This window comes from Brassica rapa, chromosome A03 (assembly GCF_000309985.2).
Source record: "Brassica rapa cultivar Chiifu-401-42 chromosome A03, CAAS_Brap_v3.01, whole genome shotgun sequence".
Classification (NCBI taxonomy): domain Eukaryota; kingdom Viridiplantae; phylum Streptophyta; class Magnoliopsida; order Brassicales; family Brassicaceae; genus Brassica; species Brassica rapa.
The window spans coordinates 15848153-15869953 of NC_024797.2; the positions used below are offsets into that span (position 1 = coordinate 15848153).

Sequence of the window (21801 nt, forward strand, 5' to 3'; positions counted from 1 at the left end):
TCAACTACAGATTTTTACCATAAATATTAATATTTAAATATAAAATTAAATTTTCTTTAAGAAATTCATACCAAAGTTTTTGAAATGAAAAGTTCTATTTGAGAAATTTTCAATAATGATATTTCAATTTTCGTACCTATCAAGTTGTTTTTAAATGCTTTTTAGCAACATAAATCACTATAATACTAATATCATGTGACTTACCAAGAAACTTTTTTCCTTTAAATTAATTGAAGTTTTGCTATGATTTAAAAGTAGGTTCATTTCATTTTATAATATATGAGTATATTTTAGCTATGATCATTTGCTTTCAAGGTTCCATTGAATGCATGTGGGGGAGAAACAGGTTGGATATGAATTGATTTTTTTTTAGTAAAAGGATATAAATTGATTACAACAAATAATAGAACGAATTATTGAGCAATTTAGTAAAATCAACTTACGAATTTTAGTTTTCACAATAAAACTCGGGATGGAAATATCAAATAGCTATGATAATTTTAATAAATGAATGAAAATAAAGCAAATACAAAAAAATTACAAACTTTTTTTTAGAACTTGTGTGTACAATTTCTTTAGAACGTTCGGATAATGTAAATTGAAATCGAAGGAATAAGACAGACAAGGCCAAAATAGTCAATTAAAAGGGCAACCCCACCGCAGCGTATGGCCTAGGACATGGCCATGTTCTAATGCCGACCAGTCTACTAGAAAATCGGGTTCATCCACATGCGTCTGTATTTTTCACTTTATGTTTGTCTTGGTCAAGTTTCTTTCACTTCATTTTAATCCGAATGGTTGGTCTATCATTTCTGTATGATTATAGTGTAAATAGTTGGGCCTTTTCAATGGGACTTTTACTTGTTTGTCGATATTCACACTACAATACGATTCTCTAAATTAAAATTCTACGCCTGGTTTAGACTTTCAATAGTGACTGAAAATAAAGTCTCAACTCGCAAGCTCTATGACAAAACTATTACCATCAGCCCATTCTGTAGATAAAAATATCACAATGACATGTGACCCTGCTCATTTGGTAATATATACAATAGGTTTTATTCTACTAATTAAAGAAATCCGAAGCTCATCAGATCATATCTTGGAGATCTAAGATATATGTAGACGATGAAATATATTCTATGATATGCTAGGTGATCATTGTGGCAAATATTATTCAAATAATTTACGTAGATAGGTGGTTTCATGTTTCTTGTGCCTTTCCCATGCAATCACAAGCCAGCAATTATCATTTTGATAGAAAGCTAACCGTTACAAGCTCTCGTTTGGGTAGTAGAAAAAATGGTGAATCCGATAATATTTATGTAAAAACTAAAAGTGAATATGTAATTTTTATTCCACAACTATAGTTTTGTGGCGATATTGATTCGTAAAATATATATTCTATATATTATTTCTGCCAAAGATAATGTAAGATTTTGATTAGTCACATATAGAACAATACCAAACAAAAACGATTTAACGACCTCTACCACAATTGATGTTGAATGCCAAACTAAACATATATTCATGATGTACATACCATGTCCAAATTCAAAAATAAAATTCAGAAGCGAATTAAAAAGATTGAAAAGAATGATAGGGACATAGTATGAAGAATTGAATAAGGTTGACCACCCTTAATAAAAGAAGACTAGGTGATACCCGCGCCCTGCGCGGAGTGAATGGATTAAAAGAGATTATAACTTTTAATCTATAAATATTAGAAATACAAAACTTATAGTCACAAGATTGCATATTATATAATGAGTTGAGACCCACCATAAGTGTTTTGCTTGCAAGATCAAATTTGTAATAAAGGTTTGGGAAGAAGAATGTGATGAGTAGATGTGTTCAAAACAACCTATTTATATATACGATGAGGAAGGATTAGATATCAAATGATGAAATCGTATGTGATTCGGATGAAAGCTAATCTATAAGAGTAATCAAAAACTTATATAAACTAAATTATGAAGGAAAAAAAAACACATACAATAGAATTATTGTTTTCATAAAATAAAATATACATATAAGATAAAACGAAATATAAGCAATAAACTAATAAAATTCTTAAAAAACATGAGCAAAGACACCATAAGAAACACACTTAATGATGACGTGAAATCACGAGGTTATCATCTAGGTAAAATGACAATGTTACCACCTAGGTAAAATCAGAAAAACCTAATGTTTTGGTAACAATGTTTTGAGATATAGACTGTGGTGAGGAGATGTTAACATCAGCTACATATTTATATACAAAATTTTTTGGGTCTAGGGTTTGCTATCTTTATTCGAAATCGCTTTAAATATATGTAATATTCAATAATTAATACTGAATAACTTGCACTACAATTCTATTTTGAAACTCGCCTTATTACTCCATTTGCGAATTGATCTTTCAAAATCAGAAAACATTTTATTCTTATTTTTAATATAAGGAAACAAAGATTGCAGCTTGATTGAAAAAATCAATCGATCTCAAATCAATAATCAATTCTGATTTTGAAACTTTTCATTTTTCGTCGCAATTTTTGTATAAAAATTATTGAGTTCAACTTTTAGCGTCATATTTATCTTTATACATTCCTGATTTGAAATATCATGGAGATCATCGTATGTCCCATTAACTGTTGCGTGATTGACAATCTCTTCGTTTAGGTGAAAACTTATATTATTAAGAAAGTAGAAAAATATTGTAGTATGTAAGTTTTAATATATATTTCTTTTCACCAATGCCATTATTGCTGTAAGAAAATCTTTTAAAAATACTATATATTAGATCGTTTTATGTAATTTTTTTGAAAAAGTGTATGTATATATCTATAAGATTTTGCGATTATGTAAGAATTGTTGAACATTGTGTTTGACAACACATATATAACGAATTCGTGATATAGCAACACATATATAAGTAGATATGAAGATACATACGTACACAATGGATTTTATGTAGTTTAACTATATAGAAAGTCATTAATATTTAAATCAGGCTATACGAATTTCCATATTGAAATCGATAATTATGACGAATCTCTGGTTATGGTAATAAAATCTCTGCGTATTTGAAAATGGAAACGTTTGTAATCAAAGAGTAGTAGGACATGGGATAAATTATTTTGTTAGTCAATAAGCTTATAGACTTATAGTATATAAAGAAGTTTTAATGTAATTAGCAATGGTAAATTTTGTAATTAGTCTAGTTAAGAAAGGGTGTTTGAATATAAGGTGTAAGAGAGCTTTTGGTGATGCCACATAGAAAATGACACACATGTAATAAACACATGAAGTAAAGGTTAGTTTTATCTAATGCTCCTCAAATAATAAGAAAGGGATAGTAATAATTGATCTTAAAGGAGCCATACGAAGCAAAATCTTATAAATGATCGTTTTATGGATGACATGTGGTATTGAATATGTACAGATCAAACGTACCCTTTTCGTACCCAACTCCACTTCAGTGCCAACCATTCTTCTCGTATCTCCCTCCACTTATTTCTCTTGTCGGTCCTTAAATCTCTTCCCCCACAATATTAATTGTTACTTATTGAAATTACACCGTTTTGATACATACTAGTATTACATATAAGGTCTTCCATTATTCTGTAATACAGTTCAAAGAGGGTCATGATATATTATTATATAAGGTCGTCCATTATCATGTATATAATGGAAAGAGGGTCGTCACCGGCAAGCAACTAACTAATAATTAAGTAGATGCTGTTGTTTTTGTCCTAATATAGATACGACACTACTTGTTATGTCGATCTTAACCTTATGGTCGAATCAGAATACATCCTTCAATCAGAATCAGAATACAGCCTTCAATAAGACCAACTTAACTTATTTATTAGTTACTAGTTTGATCTATATAATTATCTTCCCCAAAAGTTCCGACTTTTTCAGTTTTTTAGTCAAGTACAAAATTCTCGTTATATTAACTAGGGCCGGAGCTCCGCGCAAGCGCGGGTTGTTGACGTTACCGTAAGTTGTCTAGGATTTGCCGCAGTTTGTGAACCTGTCACTAAAATTGTGCAGTAGCTGTGGGAAAAATTGTATATTATGCTTTTCATATGGGTGATTATACGTTTGATGTTTCTCTGAATTAGTTTTAGTATTTTCATTAGGGGTTTTATATGTGCTATAGTTCGTTTATTGATTTGGTGGTGTTTTTGGGTGTGAGTAAGGTTATTTTAAAAGTCCATTGTAGAGTTAGTAATTAAAACTACAGCAATTACAAAAGGCCGTTTAGCATTGTGCAACTTTACTGATTTATAAAGTTGGGGACATTGGTAAATAAGCAAAGACACGTAGACTCTTTCTTTATTATTTAAAGTTGTAGTAATTCTTATACCAGTAAAAAATAGTTTGCAGCAAATCAAAGAGAACTAAAGCTCAAAGTTGAAAAAACACGGAAGTAGAAAATTAAAATGAAACGAAATCTAAGTGGAGTTGACGGTTAGATGACCTTGCGACAATCAATCAAGGAGGCGTTTGCGGGTGTTCTCGTCACCAGCAGAACCTATCAGGCTTGCTTCAGCAACTCCCAGTGGAATCTTTGGCACATCACCCAGGTTGCTGGCAGATTCTGTTGCTTGTCCAGATTCCATATCCATGACTGGAGCTGGGTCGCTGCTGCTACTCTAAGAAACAGTAGAACATGTGTGTTAATTTATATTAGCAGTTTTAAAAACTGTGAATACATAGATTACCCCACCTCTGCCTCGGTGCCAAATAAATATTAGCAGTTTTAAAAACTGTGAGTACATACATATATATATATATTAGGTTGTTACTTTAAAAATGGATCGGGAATAACAGTTCATACCTGATGTCCGGTCACGTTGGAAGAAACACACCTGTTGCAACGGAAGAAAGTGCCAGATTTTGTAAGCTTCCTGCTGCAACTGGTGCAAGAAATAAACGCCCAGCCATTTTGTTGGAGGACACCAACAATCTGAACCTTGCAAATAAAATCAGCTTCTTGAGGATGACAACATCACTAACATTAGTTGATACTATTTTGGAACCACATAAGAGTACTAAAGTATGTTTAAAGACGGAGTGTTACCTGCTGCCCATTGGAGTTGGAGTTGAAGATGAAAGTGTGAAGATCTCCTATTGACATTAGTTCCTTCTTTTTAATACCTTCTATGGAATCAACGCGAGTTCCATGACACAAGTACAACAACGGAACTGGAATGGGAGAATATTTTAGTTTAAAAAAAAACAATGAGCTAAGCATTTTAAAATATTAGTACGTAAGTTCATGACTTATGGGTCAATTAGGAGACAGACCTCATTTCGTAAGTTGTTCAGGTCAGAGCCTTGAACAATACGGATTTGTCCAAACACATCTGAAAATGAAAGCATTTTTTAATAATGAAAACATAGTATATGTAGATTGTGGTTGAAATTTAACATGCAAAACTCTATTGAAAACTATACCGGAGGCTATAAGTTAGTGTTTGCAAGAGCTTGGAGATGGTCGAACTTTCAAAGGATGAATTTCTGGAGATTGATAACAGTTGAAATCATGGCAAATTCATCAATAGTTGTTGGGGGAATGATACAGATGACGAAAGGATGATCCGTGATCTTGTACATATTAGTGCATCAGCCGATTTAAAAGAGATCAACTTTCACGATCGACCCCTCTCGTAGCGATGGATGGACGGTAGTGATTCACACCACCAGCTGGGATGAAACCGTGGATCACAGAGTAGCTTGAATATTGATTAAACAAATATAGTATATAGTAGTCCAGAGAAAGTAAAGATGTTGATACATTTTCATCAAGGAAGAGGAGATGTTGATAATCAAGGAAGAGGAGGGTGATTCCCATACATTCACCGCTTTTATTGATGTTCCACGAATCCAGAAAAGGAGGAGGCGGTTGTACGACCTAGCTCTCGTCAAAGGTGGAGGGGAGGGCGGCTCATCGACAGCAGCAGCACCAGAGTAAGACATTTGGAATGAGGGTTCTAGGTTTTCGGGGGAGGATAAACTTAGAGAGCTTGTGTGTGAAGCTTGATTCCAGTCTCAAGCCTCTCGTATTTCTACGGTTTGATGTCTTCTTTGGTTTTGATACGCATCAAGCGTTGATAGTAAAGTAAGGGAAACAGAGAGTTCGTAGGAGTTACGGATTTTAATGTGAACTCAAAATTCATTGCATATGGTAAGAGAGTAAAGTTCAAGGGAGTGGCCAAAAGAGAAGGAAATGAAGAGAAACGGGAGGTAGAAAGGTGAGAGGAAAATTGACTTTCCAAACAACGGCGGAGACAGTGTTGGTCAACCGTCGAAGATGAATACTACTTCAAACCACAATCGACCTAATCCTAAACGCAGAGTTTGGTTTACTTACCAGAAAACTTAAGGTGATGAAGGGCTTCACTATGGATTTTGGGCTGAATTGAATTTCTTAACAGGAACAGTAGTAAAACATATATTACGGGCCACAACAAAATTAATTTAGTCTAAACCAATGTACGAAGACTGAATATTTCTGGTCTAAGTGGGAACCACCAAAACCATTAGATTTTAGGTTGGGCTGCCAAAAGGTTTTAATGGGCTGCGAAGACTAACTTAATTTTTGGAATAATTTTTGTATTCCAAGCCCAGTCCGCGATGACCTGTCATTTTAATTGGCCAGGAATATTTCATCTGACATGGCACCCCTTAGAAGCTCCAAAAATAGCTCCTTTTATATAGTAGGATTAAATTATAATTAACTACTACTCTTCCCCAAAAGTTTTAAGTTTTTCAGTTTTTTAGTCGAGTACAAAATTCTCGTTATATTAATTAAATAGCTAGGATATTTACAAAAAACATTACATTTGCAAATAAAATATATACCAGGCTAACAGAAAAACAAAAATCATGCTGCAAATAAATAGGCCCATTAAGAAAAATGCTTTAGACTCACTGGCCTTATTTTCTCATCTTTGATGTTTTGTTTATAGATGACAAAGTGTGTTTCGTTTTATAGACTAGCATGTACAGTAAGCCCAATAAAGTCACGGCCCATTAAAAAGCCTAATTAAAGGATCTTTACTATATAAAAGCGACCGTCTTTACCGGAGCTGACGACGAACTCAAAGCTTTGCAGAGATCGTTTGATCCCGGAGGGAATCGCAGAAATGGCGGAAAAGGCAGTGACCATCAGAACCAGAAAGTTCATGACAAACAGACTTCTCTCGAGGAAGCAGTTCGTGAGTAGTTCCATTTTTTAACTCTAATCATAGTCATACCACACAGTGTCTTTAGCTTTTAGGGTGTTTGATACGTTTTCACTTAGCTCTGATAAAGATTCTTGATGAAATGACTAAGACTATGGTTGGATTCTGTGAGTGTAGGTCATTGATGTTCTTCACCCTGGAAGAGCCAATGTTTCAAAGGTATCTTCTTTACCATTTCAAAGACTAGTCTGTTAAAGTGGTTTTTAAAATGGCGAGAAATGTTTTTTTTTTATTTAAAAGGCTGAGCTGAAGGAGAAGCTAGCGAGGATGTACGAGGTGAAGGACCCAAATGCCATATTTGTTTTCAAATTCAGAACCCATTTTGGAGGGTTTGGTTTGATCTATGACAATGTCGAGAGCGCCAAGAAATTCGAACCCAAGTACAGACTTATCAGGGTAAAATGTTCTTTTACACACTGTAGCCTTATAGTATTGGTTACTGGCTAATTTATTGTGATCATTCTCTAGGTTTTCTCATCATTTTTTTTTTGGTTTCTTGAATTATTTGACAAATATTAGGTTTCTAGTAGACTCATTTGTTCAATAACAAACAGACTTCTAGCTATTTTTTTGAATTGTGTGCCAATCTTTGTCTAATAATTTGTGTTTTTTTATGTTTTGTTTGTTTTGTCCAATAAGATTTTCTTATGTTTTGTTTGTTTCTTCATCTGATGCAGTTGTTGAAGTGTATTAATATCTTTGATAAATGAGTTGAATACAATCCTAACTTTCTTGAGGAAAGTTTATATTTTCTACCAAATAAAAATAATGAAATCATCTGACAAATGTTACCTAAGAACTTACAAAGTAACAATTTAGTTTATATATTGATTGTTGTCCAAACAAAAAAAGGGTTTATATATTGATTTCTTAAAATGTATATACGCACGAGAGTGTTCCAGAAAAAAAGTATATACGCACGAGCTTGAGTTGTCATTTTCACTTTTTCAGTAAAGCAATAATTGGTCTGTTTCTTTAATAATTGCTTTTGTTTCTCTGTTTTCGTAGTCTTTGTTTAAGGCAAGTACCTTTATCAATTATTTCTTTTCTCCTACTTCTCAGATTTGGATCTCGTACTTGGTAAAGAGCTCTCTTGTACTTGTTCTTCCTTTTTCCCTCCTAAATTTTTCCAACTTGAATAGTTTCTCAAATCTTCATGTTCGATTTTCAGTTCAAGAACTCGAATGCTTTGCATGACTCTCACTGAGAAACTCATTTGTTTCAACTGTTAATTCTTGATGTCAGTTTGCTATATACTCATATTCTCCCATGTTCAAATCTGTTTCTTAATCTTGGTTTACTTTCGAGTTTGACTGAATAATTCATAGTCTTTTTGTTCTTACAGTTTTACTTACAATTTGTTTCTTAAAATATTAATTTTCTTTTTGTGGGGAAATCATTCTTGTAGATATTTCAAAGATTAGCATGGAGTGCTCTATCAAGGATGACGTTACTCAAGTAAATCCAAATCTTTGCTCCAATAGGAAAAAGTTAGAGAAAATTGTCTTAGTTTATTTATTCAAGCTGTATACTTAGTCTCATGTGTTTTGCATTCAGTTGATAGGTAACACTCCAATGGTGTATCTGAATAACATCGTAGATGGCTGTGTTGCTCGTATAGCCGCAAAGCTTGAGATGATGGAGCCTTGCTCTAGTGTCAAGGAGCGGTATATATATAACCTATCTCTCTCTCTCTCTCTCTCTTGTTTGCTCTAAGACACATTATATAACCTAACTAATCTTCCATTTACTAGTATTGCTTATGGTATGATTAAAGATGCGGAAGACAAGGGACTGATTACTCCCGGGAAGGTACACAAATTAACTTCTACAATCCGTTTTTTTACACCTCTAAAATCAAACATTATGGCTTAAAATCTTGGTGATATTACTACTACTACTTCAGAGCACATTGATTGAGCCTACTTCTGGTAACACCGGGATCGGATTAGCCTTTGTTGGGGCAGCTAAAGGTTACAAAGTTGTGCTCACAATGCCTGAAACAATGAGCCTTGAGAGAAAGATCATTTTATTAGCACTAGGTGCAGAGGTTCACCTCACGGACACGAAAAAAGGCGTTCAAGGATTACTCGACAAAGCCGAAGAGATATTAAGCAAAACTCCAGATGGTATCATACTACATCAATTCAAGAATCCTTCAAACCCACAAGTATATACATATGAACTCTCCTTAGTTCTCTCACTCTATATATATATATCTTTTTTTTTTGGAAAAATAATTTCTATCTTTTCTATTTGTTTATCTAAATTGTTTTTTAATGCAGACTCATTATCGAACCACGGGTCCAGAAATATGGAGAGACTCTGCAGGAGAAGTAGATATATTGGTGGCTGGTGTTGGGACTGGTGGAACCATATCCGGATCAGGAAAGTTCCTCAAGGAGAAGAATAAAGACTTAAAGGTACACACACTAATATTAGCAAGTCCATAATCATATTATGAGAAACATTTTAGTTTGTTTTTCTTTTTCAAGCACTTGTTTTTATCAACAGGTTTATGGAGTGGAACCAACAGAGAGTGCAGTACTCAGTGGAGGCCAACCAGGTAAAGAGTTTGTTTTAATTTTGAGTCTAATATAAATAATACCTAAGTAGAGCATCATTAGTTGGTGGAGTTCCTTGCTGTTCAAGTCTCTTTCTTGATCACTTAAATAATACGGTTCATTGTTTCTAGGTCCACATTTGATCCAAGGTATTGGAGCTGGTATTGTACCGGACAATTTGGATTTCAACGTTCTTGATGAAATCATTCAAGTAATGTAGCTAATTTTTTTTTTAAATATCTTTTCTCTTTGAGATGAGATGTCAGAGACTGAGATCTTTGTAATCTTTAAATCGTTTTCTTTAGGTGACAAGCGTGGAAGCTATTGAAACTGCCAGACTTCTTGCCCTGAAAGAAGGATTACTGGTACTGTGGTACAATCTGTGGTTCAAACGGTTTTGGTTTAAACCATTAAACCAACGTTTCTGATAAATGTGTAGGTGGGAATATCTTCCGGAGCTGCTGCAGCCGCTGCTATTAAGGTGGCAAAACGGCCAGAAAACGCCGGGAAGCTCATAGTTGTAAGTGAAATAGAGTTTTATTACTTGCAACACAAATTACATTAGTCCTATAGCTTTTTGTCATAATTGGTCTTCCTTAACCAAAGAAAAATACATTCGGTTAATGTCCGATTATCAGGTGGTTTTCCCTAGCGGTGGGGAACGTTACTTGTCGACTCAATTGTTCGACTCAGTGAGACGTGAAGCAGAGAGTTTGACATTTGAATGAGGCTTATACACAACAAACACTACCTAGCTTGGTTCGGTTTGGTATTTATTTTCCCTCTGGTTTAGTTTCCCTTTAGACCATTTTTTCTTAATATTTTAAACTATTATCACTCAAACCATATTCGTTTTTTCAAATATATATTGAATTACAACATTATTAGTTTTATAACGACTACATATAATCTCAATCCATAATACTTGAGGATTATGGAAGAGGAAGTAGATCAGGGGACAAGAGACTATAAACAAACACATCATGGATTTCACCTTTGACATAACTGTACTTTCTTAGCAAACCTTCTCTCTGAAACCCAACCTTCTCGAGAACTCTTTGGGATGCTTTGTTTTGAGTTTGCACAAAAGCTTGAAGCCTCAAAACACGAGGCAAGTCATTAAACACTTGCGGTACTGCAATTGACACTGCTCTTGTTGCTATTCCCTTTCCCCAATACTCATGAGATAATCCATACCCAATATGCGCTTTGAATCTTCAAATATACACTGTATCAAGATATTTATATGTGCTAGAATGATTAAAACATATTTACTTACAAGAATAGTTATCGGTGATAAATAGAAGAATATAACTCTTACTCTTATCCTATATGATTTTTTTCACATGTCTGAAATTTAGTTGAGTTGAAATGACCTAACACACATCATTTGGACCAACATAGCATATGGTACATATGCTAGAATAATGAAAACATATTAATTTGCATAAAAGTAATTACTAATAGGAGGAATATAACTCTTACTCTTATCCTATATGTTTTTCCTACATATCTGAAATTGAGTTGAATTCAAATGCAAAACTCAATTCATTTGGACCATCAACATAACATATGCCATTACCACAACATCAAAACATATAGTAAATAGAAATAAATATTCCAACGCTATAAATAATAAGTACCTATCATCGCCAGTTTCAGGGAAGACTGAGATGAATCCGATCGAACGGTCATCGATGGAGATGGAACGTCTCCATGGATGTGGCAAGCATGCGTCTCGCATGAAGACCAAAGCTTCCTCTTCGGACGTAAAACTCTACCAACGAAGATTCCCGGTCACTCGAACATCGCTGGCCCATCTCAGGAAATCGTGAGCACCCGTTAGAGAGAACCGTCGGAGAGTAACTCTTGAGAGATCAGTCTCCATTCTCTGCTTTGGTTGGTGGAACTTTGACTTTGAAGGAGTATTATACTATATATGATTAACATATCTTTATGTCCTAGTATCATACTTTACTCATAATTATTAACATATAGCTCTCTAATTTATTTAAATAATGGTAATATATTAAGACTTTCATTTTTGATAAAAACATCATATTTCTGGATTTGTACGTGTTATCCTTTCAATTTTTATCGAATGTCGGAACAATATATTTAGATTTTAGATGAGTTTAGTCCTTTGATCACATAATATTAAACGGAATAAAGGTTTACCCATTACAATATAAGAAGCATTGTTTTGTCTTACATAGAGAGATACTAGCAATCATATTGACAAAAACATTGCTTAGGAACCGGAAAAGCAGTGGACGAATCACATATTCCATCTCCTTTGTGATCAATAATGCACTTTAGTCTGCACTCATCGTCTCCTTCACATGTCCACGTAGCAAAACACTTCTTTGCTTCTCCTACCATTTTATTATTTCCTATTCATATAATCAGAAACAAAATTACGTTGTTTTAAGTTTCAGTTTTTTTTTTCAGTTTAACCCAAAAAATAATCAAATAATAATAAGAACTTACCAGAAGAAGTGATGAAAATGACAATTAGTATGAGGAGAATAGAAGAGAAAGAGATCTTCATTTTTTTTCTTGGTGTTGGAAATATTGAAAGTAGGCTTTCGAGCTTAGGATTACATTAGAGCATGTCCATTGGAGGTTTTAACCTCAAGTTTACACAAGTTCCAAGAAAAAAAAATATAATAAATTGTCTTTTGTGAATCCGTATCCTGTAACTTCTCCCGTAAAAGGCGGTATCATTACTGTTTCGCGGGTTCCATGACATTTGGCGGTCCGCGATTAATCTGCTTATTTTTATTTTTTATTTTTAAAGTCAAATGAAAAAAATAAAAAATAAAAAATAAAAAATCAATAAAACTGTTTTGGAAATCGAGCTTTCTCAAGTTCATTGATAGAGATGCTTTTATTATATTTATAGGCAAATTGCAAATATGTAGTTCTTAGTCAAAGTAGATAGATATACATATATATATTTTTTTACTAATGTGACTAATGTCTTATCTAATGAGTGATTTTTTTTTTGGGTCAAAATCTAATGAATGATTATGTTCTTGTTTCTTGATAGAGTTCTTAATACCACATAGGAAACATATCTTCAGTTTGACTAGAAACCTTAGATTTTCTGAAAAGCTACTGGTATATCTTCTTATTAGTAAGACACTACAAATGTTCTAAAAATTGATCTCAAACAAAACGATATTATAAAAAAAAATGTAATAAGCTATTCAAATCAGGTTAAACAGTTGTAAAGCAGTTAAATATAATTTAAATTGGTTTAAATCATTATAAATTAATCTAAATCTCTTAATCAAGCAGTAATGGTAATCCAAATCCACATTTTTTTTCTAATTTATTCTTGTTTGTATATCTACTTTTTATAGTTCATTAAATAATTTTATACTTAAATCTAAAATATAAAATATGATATACAAGCAAGATATATAAAAAGATAAATTATAATTTGTTAACGACTCAACCAATGATCCATATAGTTGTTAATTTTTTTTATAAACTATGAAAAACGTTACATAGACGATATACCAACCGACAAATCTACCTATTTTATGAAGATTATCGTTTGACTGCATCACTCTGAATCGTCCTATGTAATCCATTCCTAACGATATGTCTTGCACCATGCCGAAAATATCTCATAAACATTTTCTCCAATATTAACATTGGAAAATAGTCAAAATACTGATATAGTGACAAAAATATAAGAATTACCTTTATCCAATATCCAAAACACTGTGTTTTACATTCCGACATGGCGAGGGTTTTTTCTCCATCTTCTTCCTCAGTTCCTCTTCTACACCTGAGAGGAACTCTAAAACTCTAATTGCTCAGAAATCAACCTCCATAGACAGCAATGTCATATGATTTAACATATCTTTATGTCCTAGTATCATATTTTACTCATAATTCTTATCATATACCGCACTAATTTATTTAAATGATGGTAATATATTTAAGACTTTCTTTTTTATAATAAAATAACATGTTTCTCGATTTTATCGAATGTTGGAACACTTTATTTAAACTTTTAGTCTTTTGATCACATAATTAAATGGAATAAAGATTTACCCATTACAATTTAAGAAGCACTATTTTGCATTCATAGAGAGAAACTAGCAATCATATTGACAAAGACATTGCTTAGGAACCGGAAACGCAGTGAACAAATCACATATTCCATCTCCTTTGTGATCAGCAATGCACTTTTCTCTGCACTCATCTTCTCCTTCGCATGTCCACCCAGCAAAACACTTCTTTGCTTCTCCTACCATTTTATTATTTCCTATTCATATAATCAGAAACAAAATTACGTTGTTTTAAGTTTCAGTTTTTCTCAGTTTAACCCAAAAAATAATCAAATAATATATAAGAATTTACCAGAAGAAGTGATGAAAATGACAATTAGTATGAGGAGAATAGAAGAGAAAGAGATCTTCATTTTTCTTTTCTGGTGTTGGGAAGATTGAAAGTAGGCTTTAGAGCTTACAATACCCTATTATATTTATAGACAAATTGCAAATATGTAAGTCCTATACATATATTCTTTTATTAAGGCCTTACCTATTTGATGAGTGATTTTTTTTGTTTCAGTCATTTGATGAGTTTTTATCTTCTTGTTTCTTATCTAGAAAAATATCCTCAGTTTGACTAGAATGTAGAAACGTGCGGAGGTGTTAATTGTTAGTGGATTTAAAGTTAATTCATTTGGTTTTATAATCTAGTGTTATTCAATGATTGATTTTAAATTTTTTATCAAAATCTTGTGTTATTGGTTACTGTATTTAAAATATTTTGTTAAAAGATTTTGAACTCTAATGTTACTGGTTCTTGTATTTACAATATTTTCATTAAAAGAATTTAAAATCCATTGTTATTATTTTTTTTTAAACACATCCATTGTTATTCAATATAAGATTTCAATACAAGATTTAAAATTTGGTGTTATTCATGTTTGATAAAAAAATTCAATTCCTTTGACTTGAAATACTTTCAATGGATTTGGAAACAGTTTTGTGTGTAAAATATAGGAGTCAAAATTTAACGTATTACATCATGATTTTATATATAAACATTTTCAGTTAAAACCAAGAATCAAATGAAAAAAAACATGACGTGATGAAAGTACTCATCTAGTGGCATCATTTCTCACTTTAATAAATCAAATTCTTTGTATTTAGAAAATATATGAACAGTTTTTTATGAAGTCAGTGTCTCCCATTTTGTTTATAAAATTAGCATCTGGATTTTTCATCTATATCAGTCATTTGATCAAACCTAGAACATTGATTTCATTGTTGACTAAACCAAGACTGGGATTTTTTTTCTTATCTTACTTCAAATATGCTATTATATTTTTTTACTCATAATAATGAATATAAAATATTGTTTTCATTGTGTATTAATGGTGATCTTATGATGATAATATCGTTTTCTTGAACGTACATTTTATAGTTTTTTGAACTTTGTAATTCTGTTATAGAAATCATATCATATTATGTTGAATTTATAAATACATTAACAAAGATTTAAATATGTAAAGTAAATCATGTATCTTAGATTATAAATGAATAAAAAAATTAAAATCTAAACTATTTGAAATCTAATAGAGTTGATTTCAACTTATATAACCAATAACACCACTGATTTTCTGAAAAACTACAACTCTATTTTTTATCAATAAAAATATAATACTTATTCTGTTTTTAAAAAATTGTCAATGTGATATATTTACAGAAAAAATGATAAAATATATTTTATTCAATATTTAATTAAATAAAAAAAAAATAATTTATAAAAATAGATTAATTATTTAATAGGACAAATAAAAAAAATGTAGAATAACACTCTTTTTAAAACAAAAACAAACATAATTTCAAAATGACATTGTTCCGATGGAGCATTGACAAATATAAAGAATTAACTTTATCTAATCCCCAAAACGCTGCGTTTTACATTCCGATACGGTGAGGGTTTTTCTCCATCTTCTTCTTCCTCTACACCTGAGAGAAACTCTAAAACCCTAATTCTCGAGAAATCAACTTCCATAGACAGCAAATGTCGTATTCGAGAGCTCTCAAGTTCATTTTCGGGTTAAGATCCGACCCAATTTTCTCTTCGTCGTCTTCCGCAAACTCTCTCTTCATCTCCGGTGGCTCTCCGATTCCGTCTCAGCACCGATCCATCGCATCCACAGCGACGCTTCACGGATGGATGGATTCGATCAAAGGTGTCTTTACAGGAAACAAGGATACTCCCGTGGAACAGTCGAATCTACCCGTTGAAGACTTCACTCTTCTCCGTAAGTTATTACATTGTGTTAAACTGATTGTACTCGTCAAAGTTTGTCTCTTTTGATGCAAAAGTAATCAAAGGTTGTCTCTTTTGATGCAAAAGTAATCAAAGTTTGTCTCTTTTGATGCAAAAGTAATCAAAGGTTGTCTCTTTTGATGCAAAAAGTAATCAAAGGTTGTCTCTTAATGCAAAAATGATTCTAAGATTCGCTTATGACTTGAAGAATGCTTAAAGTTGTTACATTTTTCTCTAAAGTTGGAACTGTGTGTTTTGTTTGAGTGTGGACTCATTTCAAAGGTTGTCTCTTTGGATGCAAAAACTGATTCTTAGGATTCGCCGATGAACTGAAGAACGCTAAAAGGTTAGGGAAGTTCAAGCAGTACATTGTGGGTCGAAGCAGCGAGGCCACTTTTGCAGACGCATTTGAGAAACAAGAAACCATTATGAGGTACCTTGGAGCTCGTGATGCTACAGGAGAGGTTGGTTTCTTTCTTACCATATATGTTTGTATGTTAGTCAATGTCTTGACTCTGGCACTAGGTTTCTATTGATGTGTAGAATCTGCAAGCGAGTCATAAGCAAGAAGCGGCTAAGCAATGCAACTGCACCATAGCGGATGTGGAGAATACGCTGTCCAAGTTTACTTGGGCTAGGCAAGCTCACAAGAAGATGACAGAGTTGAAAGATGGAGGCAAACCGTTACCAAAGAATATGGGAGAGGTATTCTTCTCACTTCTTATACTCATTTGCTTCTTCTTAGCTCCATAATAAGATGTGAATTGTACCTTGGTTCTGTTGCATGATTCGTTGGATTTGATGTTCATTGGTTAGAAACTGGAGTTATCTTTGCATTATGTCGGTTGTTAAGCTATTAGTTTACAATCAGACAGATCATTGTTTGGTTAATTTGGTGTTACATCTATTTAGCTGACACTGAATGTGTTATCTTTGGTATATTGAAGCTGCAAAAAATGATGGGGTCAACCCCGATGGATATGGCGAGATCTAACTTAGCCAAGAGTGGGCAGATCAGCCGCAATGCGCTTTGTCCCTGTGGTTCCAAAAAGAGATATAAAAGGTAAACAATTTTGAAGAGTTTCCTTTTTTTTTTTTCAAAAGCTGCATGTGCCTAAATGTAATTCTTCTTTTTATTCTTCCTTTGAAGATGTTGCGCAAAGGATTGAAGAAGCAGAAGTTGAACTCAAACATCCAGAGATCGAGTTTGATCCGTCATCTGTTATAGTTTGTTTGTTTGATTAAGCTACATAATCTTTTTTTTTTGAGTTTTCTCTTAGCTCTTTCTTGGCTTCATTTGCTTGTTATGGTGTTTCAGCTTCTGCTGTTAATTGGCTTTGCTTCTAGACCATTCCTTTTTGTATGATGCAGACTTATTTATTTTGTTTCAGAGCCTAAATAAAATCTACAAATACAGTTTATGTGTTTTTTTTTTGGCTGCTTTAGTGACTATTTATCTTTAAAGCTACCTTATTTATCCTAATTGTTGAAATCATTAAAATGAAAAAAAAAATACATTAGTTTATTTTTTAACTGTGTTGTATGTAAAAGAGTGGAAGTGTGAAAAGAGAAGATCAGAAAGAAAGATCAAGATGAGAAGAAGGGTTGGATTCATGGTTCAAGCCCTTTTCTTGATCTTTGCCAAAGCTGTGACTCTGTGTTCAGCTTCCTCAGCTCCATTAAGTCCTCTTTCTACTGCATTTCACACGGACTCATAATGAGAAATAAAGAAAGAAAGAAGAGAGTGTTTCTCTTTCGCATTGCACTAGATCTTATTGACAATGAGAGTGGTGAGTAAAGAGTGTACCATCAACAGCGCCTTGTGTTATGAGTTGAAGAGGAAATTTGGAAAAAAAAAATTCGCGGGAACGATTCAAGGTCGTTAAGGCAGAAATGGCGCGTGGCTTTCAACGGTCGGGCTAGAGAAGGGTTTCTTCAACTTATTTATTTATAATTTCACCCCAATACTATATTATATTTATTACTTGTACCTTACAATTTACTTTTTTTACACTTTCTTCCCAATTTTGTGTTACATTATCTTTAGCACCCTGTAACTTTGTATAATCACTAGTCTATGGAATTGGTCGTTAGCGAGCACGATCATACGTATTCCCAAACAAATCTCGAATCGTTTGTCCTTTTCTAGAATCAGGGATTCGCACAAATCGAGCCAGATGCGAATTCTCGGGGAGATCGCGGAGACCCCTTTCGTGATTTCACAGCTAAGCCCTAATTCTCCGGCCACCGGAGGAGGTTTTATCGGCGGATGGGTCGGGAAGTGCCATGGGTTTCTCCACAACACGGTTCTGGTCGTAGCAGCGATTCTATTCGTCGCTTACTTAGCGTACGAGGCGAAGAAGAGCTTGGCCAAGCTCTCGAATCGGAGATCTTATATTATGATTGCGTATTACGGATGTCTTTGGCTTGTTAGCTTGCTCAATCTTGCTTGGTGTTGCCTTCAGGTTCGTTGTGCTAACTTTGGATTCGTATTATGATGTTTTAGAGTTGTGTTGCTTCTTAAAGAACAAAACTTTAACATTGAAGAAACTGTTTTTTTTAGGATCAGTAAAGGTACAAACTTTAAGGTGTAATGGTTAATTGGTTATGTTAAGATGCTACCTAAGATGAAATGCTTTACTTGGTGGGTTTAATCATACTATGATGTTTTAGGGTTATGTTGCTTCTCAAAGATCAGAACTTTACATTGAAGAAACTGTTTTTTTAAAGGATCAGTAAAGGTACAAACTTTTTAGAAAAGCTTCTGGATTTGTTATAAGCTGTAATTGTTAACTAATTGGGTATGCAAAGATGCTGGTTAAGAGGAAATTTTTTTACTTGGTTTAGTCTGTTCATGTACTTACTTTAGATTATATGTCATGTGTTATAACAAGTTTCATTTTTTTTTTCGAGTTTTTAAGTTTTACTTGATGTTATGTTTAGGCATGGGAATGCACTCCTGGGAAAGAAGTAGTTTGGAATGTATTGACTTTGTTCACAACATCTGGAATGTTGTTTCTTGAAGTAAGCTTGGTAGCCTTTCTCTTCCAAGGGAACTATGCAAGTGGCTCTGAAGCATTGACTCGAACTTTCCTCATCTCTGGGCTTGTTATTGGTCTTGATTTGCTTCTCAAGGTACCTTTGTTGTGTTCATAACTATCTGATGGTACTTTCTAGATCATGTCTGTGCTGTAGTTGATGAAATAAATGCGAACTTGTACTGTCTGGTGGTTACTCTTTTACCTTTAGCTAATCCGTTTGGGCTTTCATTGTTCATTTCAGGCCATCTATCTCTTTGGATTCGGGGTAGAATTGTTTATCGACAACAATGAACATATACAAAAGGTGAAATGGGGATTATGGGTCATCCACAAGCTCTTGCTTGCGGGTATTTACGGGATGATATTCTTCATGTACAACTCTAAATGGAGAGAAAGATTACCAGGTAAATACAACGACCACTCATGTCCTCCTTATGGTTGCATCAACAGCTTCTGTCACTCATCAAATTGGCTATTGTTGTTTTGTTTTGACAGCAAGACCTGCTTTCTATAAGTACATAACTTGCATGCTCGCCTTAAATGGACTCTCCCTATTCGCATGCACTCTTGCTGCAAACGGCGCTCATTTTGGATTATGGTAAAACCCTGAACCTATTTAGAAAGTCTTCTCTTGTTTCTTGAACGTAAGAAGATAATATTTGAAAATGTTTCACAGGTTGTATGGGATCACAAGTGTTTGTTACCATGCCTTCTATCTTCCTCTTCTGTATGTTACTTTCCTTGCAGACTTCTTCCAGGTAACTCCCTCATCTCAACATCTCTCTACCACTTTATCATCGTATCACCATCATCCTTTTCATCACTACAGCACCATCAGTATCACTAATCACCATCACCTTAACACCCCCTATGCCATATGATTGTTGAATGTTCAAATGGTTTGGTGCTTAAGTTCACTTTGGTTTTGCTGCAGGAAGAAGATCTGAACTTGGAGAACGTCTACTATTCAGAGATGAAAGATGCTGGATTCTTTGACGCCGATTGGGAATAACAAGAACCTGTATATACAATATGTCTAGAGTTGTTTATATATATATCAAGTTATTCTCACTTCTTTTTAGGGCCTACTCTTACTTATGCATGTGTAAAGACTCCTTGTACATTATGATATAAAAGTTTGCTTGATTCAGAAAAGTAAAAAGAACAAACATTCATATTAAGTAAATGAGGCTCATTCCATGTTATTCTAAAATTTTCATGCACCAATCCAAAAGTTTCAGGAGACAAATAGCAATCCGTGGATACAGATACTACTAAAACAACTAGGACAAAGACAGTAGTAGCTTCTTGACACATTAAAAGAAAATTACTGAAAAGATATGAAAACAACAAACATCAAAGCCTTAAAGGTTTTAACTTTCATTGAGAGGTGGTGATTTATACTAAAGTTACTTCTTCTTCAGTAGCACGAGCTCTTCAATGAGTTCAGCAGCTTCCTCCACAGTAGCGATCTTCTGTGCTTTCTCTTCCGCCATTTCGATATCAAACTCTTCCTCTAAACCCATCACTATCTCAACCTGCATCAAAAACAACACTCACTTAATCAGTATTACAAGTTCTTTTTTCTCACATAGATAAACATTGATTGCATTACCGTGTCGAGAGAGTCTGCTCCAAGATCAGCAAACTTGGTTTCCGCAACGACCTTTTGGTCGTCTTTGAGTGAGAGTTGCTTCTTGACAATCTTAGACACTTTCTCTATTGTCTCTGGTTTGGCCTAATAAACCAAGATGTCTTTTAGAAAAGAATATATTACAAAAAAAAAACACGAAAGAATCTGACAATGGTGTACAATTACATACCGCGCAAGAAACTGAGAGGCGAGTGGGGATTGAACGGCGTGGGTTGAAGGAGAGATTAGTCCTTGAAACCAAAGCTGGCTTCTGGAAGCTAATCCTCGTTGGCGTTGCCTGTGTTGTTCATCAACACAACAAACAAAACATTAACATTCAAAACACAACTCAAATGAGTATTCTTCTGTGATTTAAATGAACGCAGATCGAAAATTTACAGACTCAAAATGAACCACACAAGTTTTCTCTGAAACGGCAACAGATCAACAAAGAGAATGAGATTCGTAAAGCTAACATCTTTTAATCCTTACAATAAAAAAAAAGCTAGCAAATATCTTGAATCAGATGCAAAATGATCTAAACACGTAACGATCAGAGCGATCTGGGAAACAAAGTGAGGATTTTGACAAGAAAAAGAAGATTTTATTACCAGAGAAGTGGCTTGCATGGAGACAGAGGCGCTGAAAGTGGTCGCCATTGTCAGCTGTTGTTCACGAGAGATCTGCTCGAGAAAGAGATGTAAAGATGGCGGAGTGTACAAAGAGCGTGTTGTCCCGAGGTAGCTGGCTTACATTTATAAGCTTGATGCATTGGAAACGTCGTCGTTAGGTAATAATATGGGCCTTGTTAGGGTCTGTGAAGTATTAAACCATGCAAGTATATAGCCAATCAATAATACTAATGTAAGTGACAAATGGACCGGACCATCTCCATCCATTAGGACCCCTAATGGGTACTTAAAATTAAATTAATGTTTTATTTAGTGATTTGAAAGGTTTAGAACCTCTATGAATCTATTTAATTTTTTCATCCTCCATTGGTAGAACTCATT

General features: G+C 33.7%; 5 protein-coding genes and 2 long non-coding RNA genes across 19 annotated transcripts; 3 read left to right on the forward strand and 4 right to left on the reverse strand.

Moving 5' to 3' along the window:
* Window positions 1–819: 819 nt before the first annotated feature.
* Window positions 820–7142, reverse strand: LOC103859067. Of its 7 annotated transcripts, none has more exons than XR_004456044.1 (5): window positions 5452–7142; window positions 5302–5360; window positions 5075–5199; window positions 4832–4960; window positions 820–4646 (listed from the first exon to the last, which is right to left on the reverse strand). It is a non-coding gene; the product is annotated as an uncharacterized LOC103859067 (long non-coding RNA). The 7 variants fall into 7 exon arrangements; XR_004456043.1 differs by having other exon boundaries at window positions 4832–4966; XR_004456042.1 differs by having other exon boundaries at window positions 5302–7142.
* Window positions 7143–7488: 346 nt separating this feature from the next.
* On the forward strand, window positions 7489–11938 carry LOC103859070 (bifunctional L-3-cyanoalanine synthase/cysteine synthase D1). Of its 7 annotated transcripts, none has more exons than XM_033286619.1 (12): window positions 8160–8321; window positions 8650–8699; window positions 8799–8908; window positions 8996–9053; window positions 9148–9411; window positions 9527–9664; window positions 9756–9807; window positions 9937–10016; window positions 10111–10170; window positions 10245–10325; window positions 10444–10574; window positions 11462–11938. In XM_033286619.1, exons 2-11 carry the CDS (start codon window positions 8667–8669, stop codon window positions 10531–10533), a joined length of 966 nt encoding a protein of 321 aa, XP_033142510.1. In that variant the 5' UTR covers window positions 8160–8321; window positions 8650–8666; the 3' UTR covers window positions 10534–10574; window positions 11462–11938. The 7 variants fall into 7 exon arrangements, with proteins under 7 accessions (XP_009134803.1, XP_033142510.1, XP_009134800.1 ...); XM_009136553.3 differs by lacking the exon at window positions 11462–11938 and adding an exon at window positions 8413–8481 and having other exon boundaries at window positions 8193–8321; window positions 10444–10707; XM_009136555.3 differs by lacking the exons at window positions 8160–8321; window positions 11462–11938 and adding an exon at window positions 7489–7637 and having other exon boundaries at window positions 10444–10707.
* On the reverse strand, window positions 10640–11688 carry LOC103859069. The gene is made up of 2 exons (XR_001957739.2): window positions 11449–11688; window positions 10640–11033 (listed from the first exon to the last, which is right to left on the reverse strand). It is a non-coding gene; the product is annotated as an uncharacterized LOC103859069 (long non-coding RNA).
* Window positions 11939–12294: 356 nt separating the features above from the next.
* LOC103859071 (putative defensin-like protein 184) lies at window positions 12295–14497 on the reverse strand. Its single transcript, XM_033286621.1, has 2 exons — window positions 14186–14497; window positions 12295–14090 (listed from the first exon to the last, which is right to left on the reverse strand). Exons 1-2 carry the CDS (start codon window positions 14244–14246, stop codon window positions 13921–13923), a joined length of 231 nt encoding a protein of 76 aa, XP_033142512.1. The 5' UTR covers window positions 14247–14497; the 3' UTR covers window positions 12295–13920.
* Window positions 14498–15387: 890 nt separating this feature from the next.
* On the forward strand, window positions 15388–17543 carry LOC103859072 (protein translocase subunit SecA). Its single transcript, XM_009136557.3, has 5 exons — window positions 15388–16106; window positions 16430–16578; window positions 16658–16819; window positions 17062–17177; window positions 17265–17543. Exons 1-5 carry the CDS (start codon window positions 15863–15865, stop codon window positions 17281–17283), a joined length of 690 nt encoding a protein of 229 aa, XP_009134805.1. The 5' UTR covers window positions 15388–15862; the 3' UTR covers window positions 17284–17543.
* A 623-nt stretch (window positions 17544–18166) lies between these two features.
* On the forward strand, window positions 18167–20310 carry LOC103859073 (protein CANDIDATE G-PROTEIN COUPLED RECEPTOR 2). The gene is made up of 6 exons (XM_009136558.2): window positions 18167–18579; window positions 19058–19249; window positions 19397–19559; window positions 19651–19753; window positions 19832–19913; window positions 20090–20310. The coding sequence occupies exons 1-6, from the start codon at window positions 18292–18294 to the stop codon at window positions 20165–20167; spliced, it is 906 nt and encodes a 301-aa protein (XP_009134806.1). The 5' UTR covers window positions 18167–18291; the 3' UTR covers window positions 20168–20310.
* A 20-nt stretch (window positions 20311–20330) lies between these two features.
* Window positions 20331–21604, reverse strand: LOC103859074 (acyl carrier protein, chloroplastic). The gene is made up of 4 exons (XM_009136559.3): window positions 21400–21604; window positions 20979–21086; window positions 20771–20893; window positions 20331–20693 (listed from the first exon to the last, which is right to left on the reverse strand). The coding sequence occupies exons 1-4, from the start codon at window positions 21445–21447 to the stop codon at window positions 20565–20567; spliced, it is 408 nt and encodes a 135-aa protein (XP_009134807.1). The 5' UTR covers window positions 21448–21604; the 3' UTR covers window positions 20331–20564.
* Between the last annotated feature and the right edge of the window lie 197 nt (window positions 21605–21801).

What these genes read in the sequence shown, in the direction of transcription:
- LOC103859070 (XM_009136555.3), top strand. Translation starts at nt 8,667, where the DNA reads ATGGAGTGCTCTATCAAGGATGACGTTACTCAA. An exon ending in TCAAGGATGACGTTACTCAA is followed by an intron (nt 8,700 to 8,798) that starts GTAAATCCAAAT and finishes TTTTGCATTCAG; the next exon opens with TTGATAGGTAACACTCCAAT. An exon ending in CCCTGAAAGAAGGATTACTG is followed by an intron (nt 10,171 to 10,244) that starts GTACTGTGGTAC and finishes ATAAATGTGTAG; the next exon opens with GTGGGAATATCTTCCGGAGC.
- LOC103859071 (XM_033286621.1), bottom strand. Translation starts at nt 14,246, where the DNA reads ATGAAGATCTCTTTCTCTTCTATTCTCCTCATACTAATTGTCATTTTC. An exon ending in CATTTTCATCACTTCTTCTG is followed by an intron (nt 14,091 to 14,185) that starts GTAAATTCTTAT and finishes TTATATGAATAG; the next exon opens with GAAATAATAAAATGGTAGGA.
- LOC103859072 (XM_009136557.3), top strand. Translation starts at nt 15,863, where the DNA reads ATGTCGTATTCGAGAGCTCTCAAGTTCATTTTCGGGTTAAGATCCGAC. An exon ending in TGAAGACTTCACTCTTCTCC is followed by an intron (nt 16,107 to 16,429) that starts GTAAGTTATTAC and finishes ACTGATTCTTAG; the next exon opens with GATTCGCCGATGAACTGAAG. An exon ending in TACCAAAGAATATGGGAGAG is followed by an intron (nt 16,820 to 17,061) that starts GTATTCTTCTCA and finishes GGTATATTGAAG; the next exon opens with CTGCAAAAAATGATGGGGTC.
- LOC103859073 (XM_009136558.2), top strand. Translation starts at nt 18,292, where the DNA reads ATGCGAATTCTCGGGGAGATCGCGGAGACCCCTTTCGTGATTTCACAG. An exon ending in GTCTTGATTTGCTTCTCAAG is followed by an intron (nt 19,250 to 19,396) that starts GTACCTTTGTTG and finishes TGTTCATTTCAG; the next exon opens with GCCATCTATCTCTTTGGATT. An exon ending in GGCGCTCATTTTGGATTATG is followed by an intron (nt 19,754 to 19,831) that starts GTAAAACCCTGA and finishes AATGTTTCACAG; the next exon opens with GTTGTATGGGATCACAAGTG.
- LOC103859074 (XM_009136559.3), bottom strand. Translation starts at nt 21,447, where the DNA reads ATGGCGACCACTTTCAGCGCCTCTGTCTCCATGCAAGCCACTTCTCTG. An exon ending in CCATGCAAGCCACTTCTCTG is followed by an intron (nt 21,087 to 21,399) that starts GTAATAAAATCT and finishes TGAACAACACAG; the next exon opens with GCAACGCCAACGAGGATTAG. An exon ending in GCCTCTCAGTTTCTTGCGCG is followed by an intron (nt 20,894 to 20,978) that starts GTATGTAATTGT and finishes TTGGTTTATTAG; the next exon opens with GCCAAACCAGAGACAATAGA.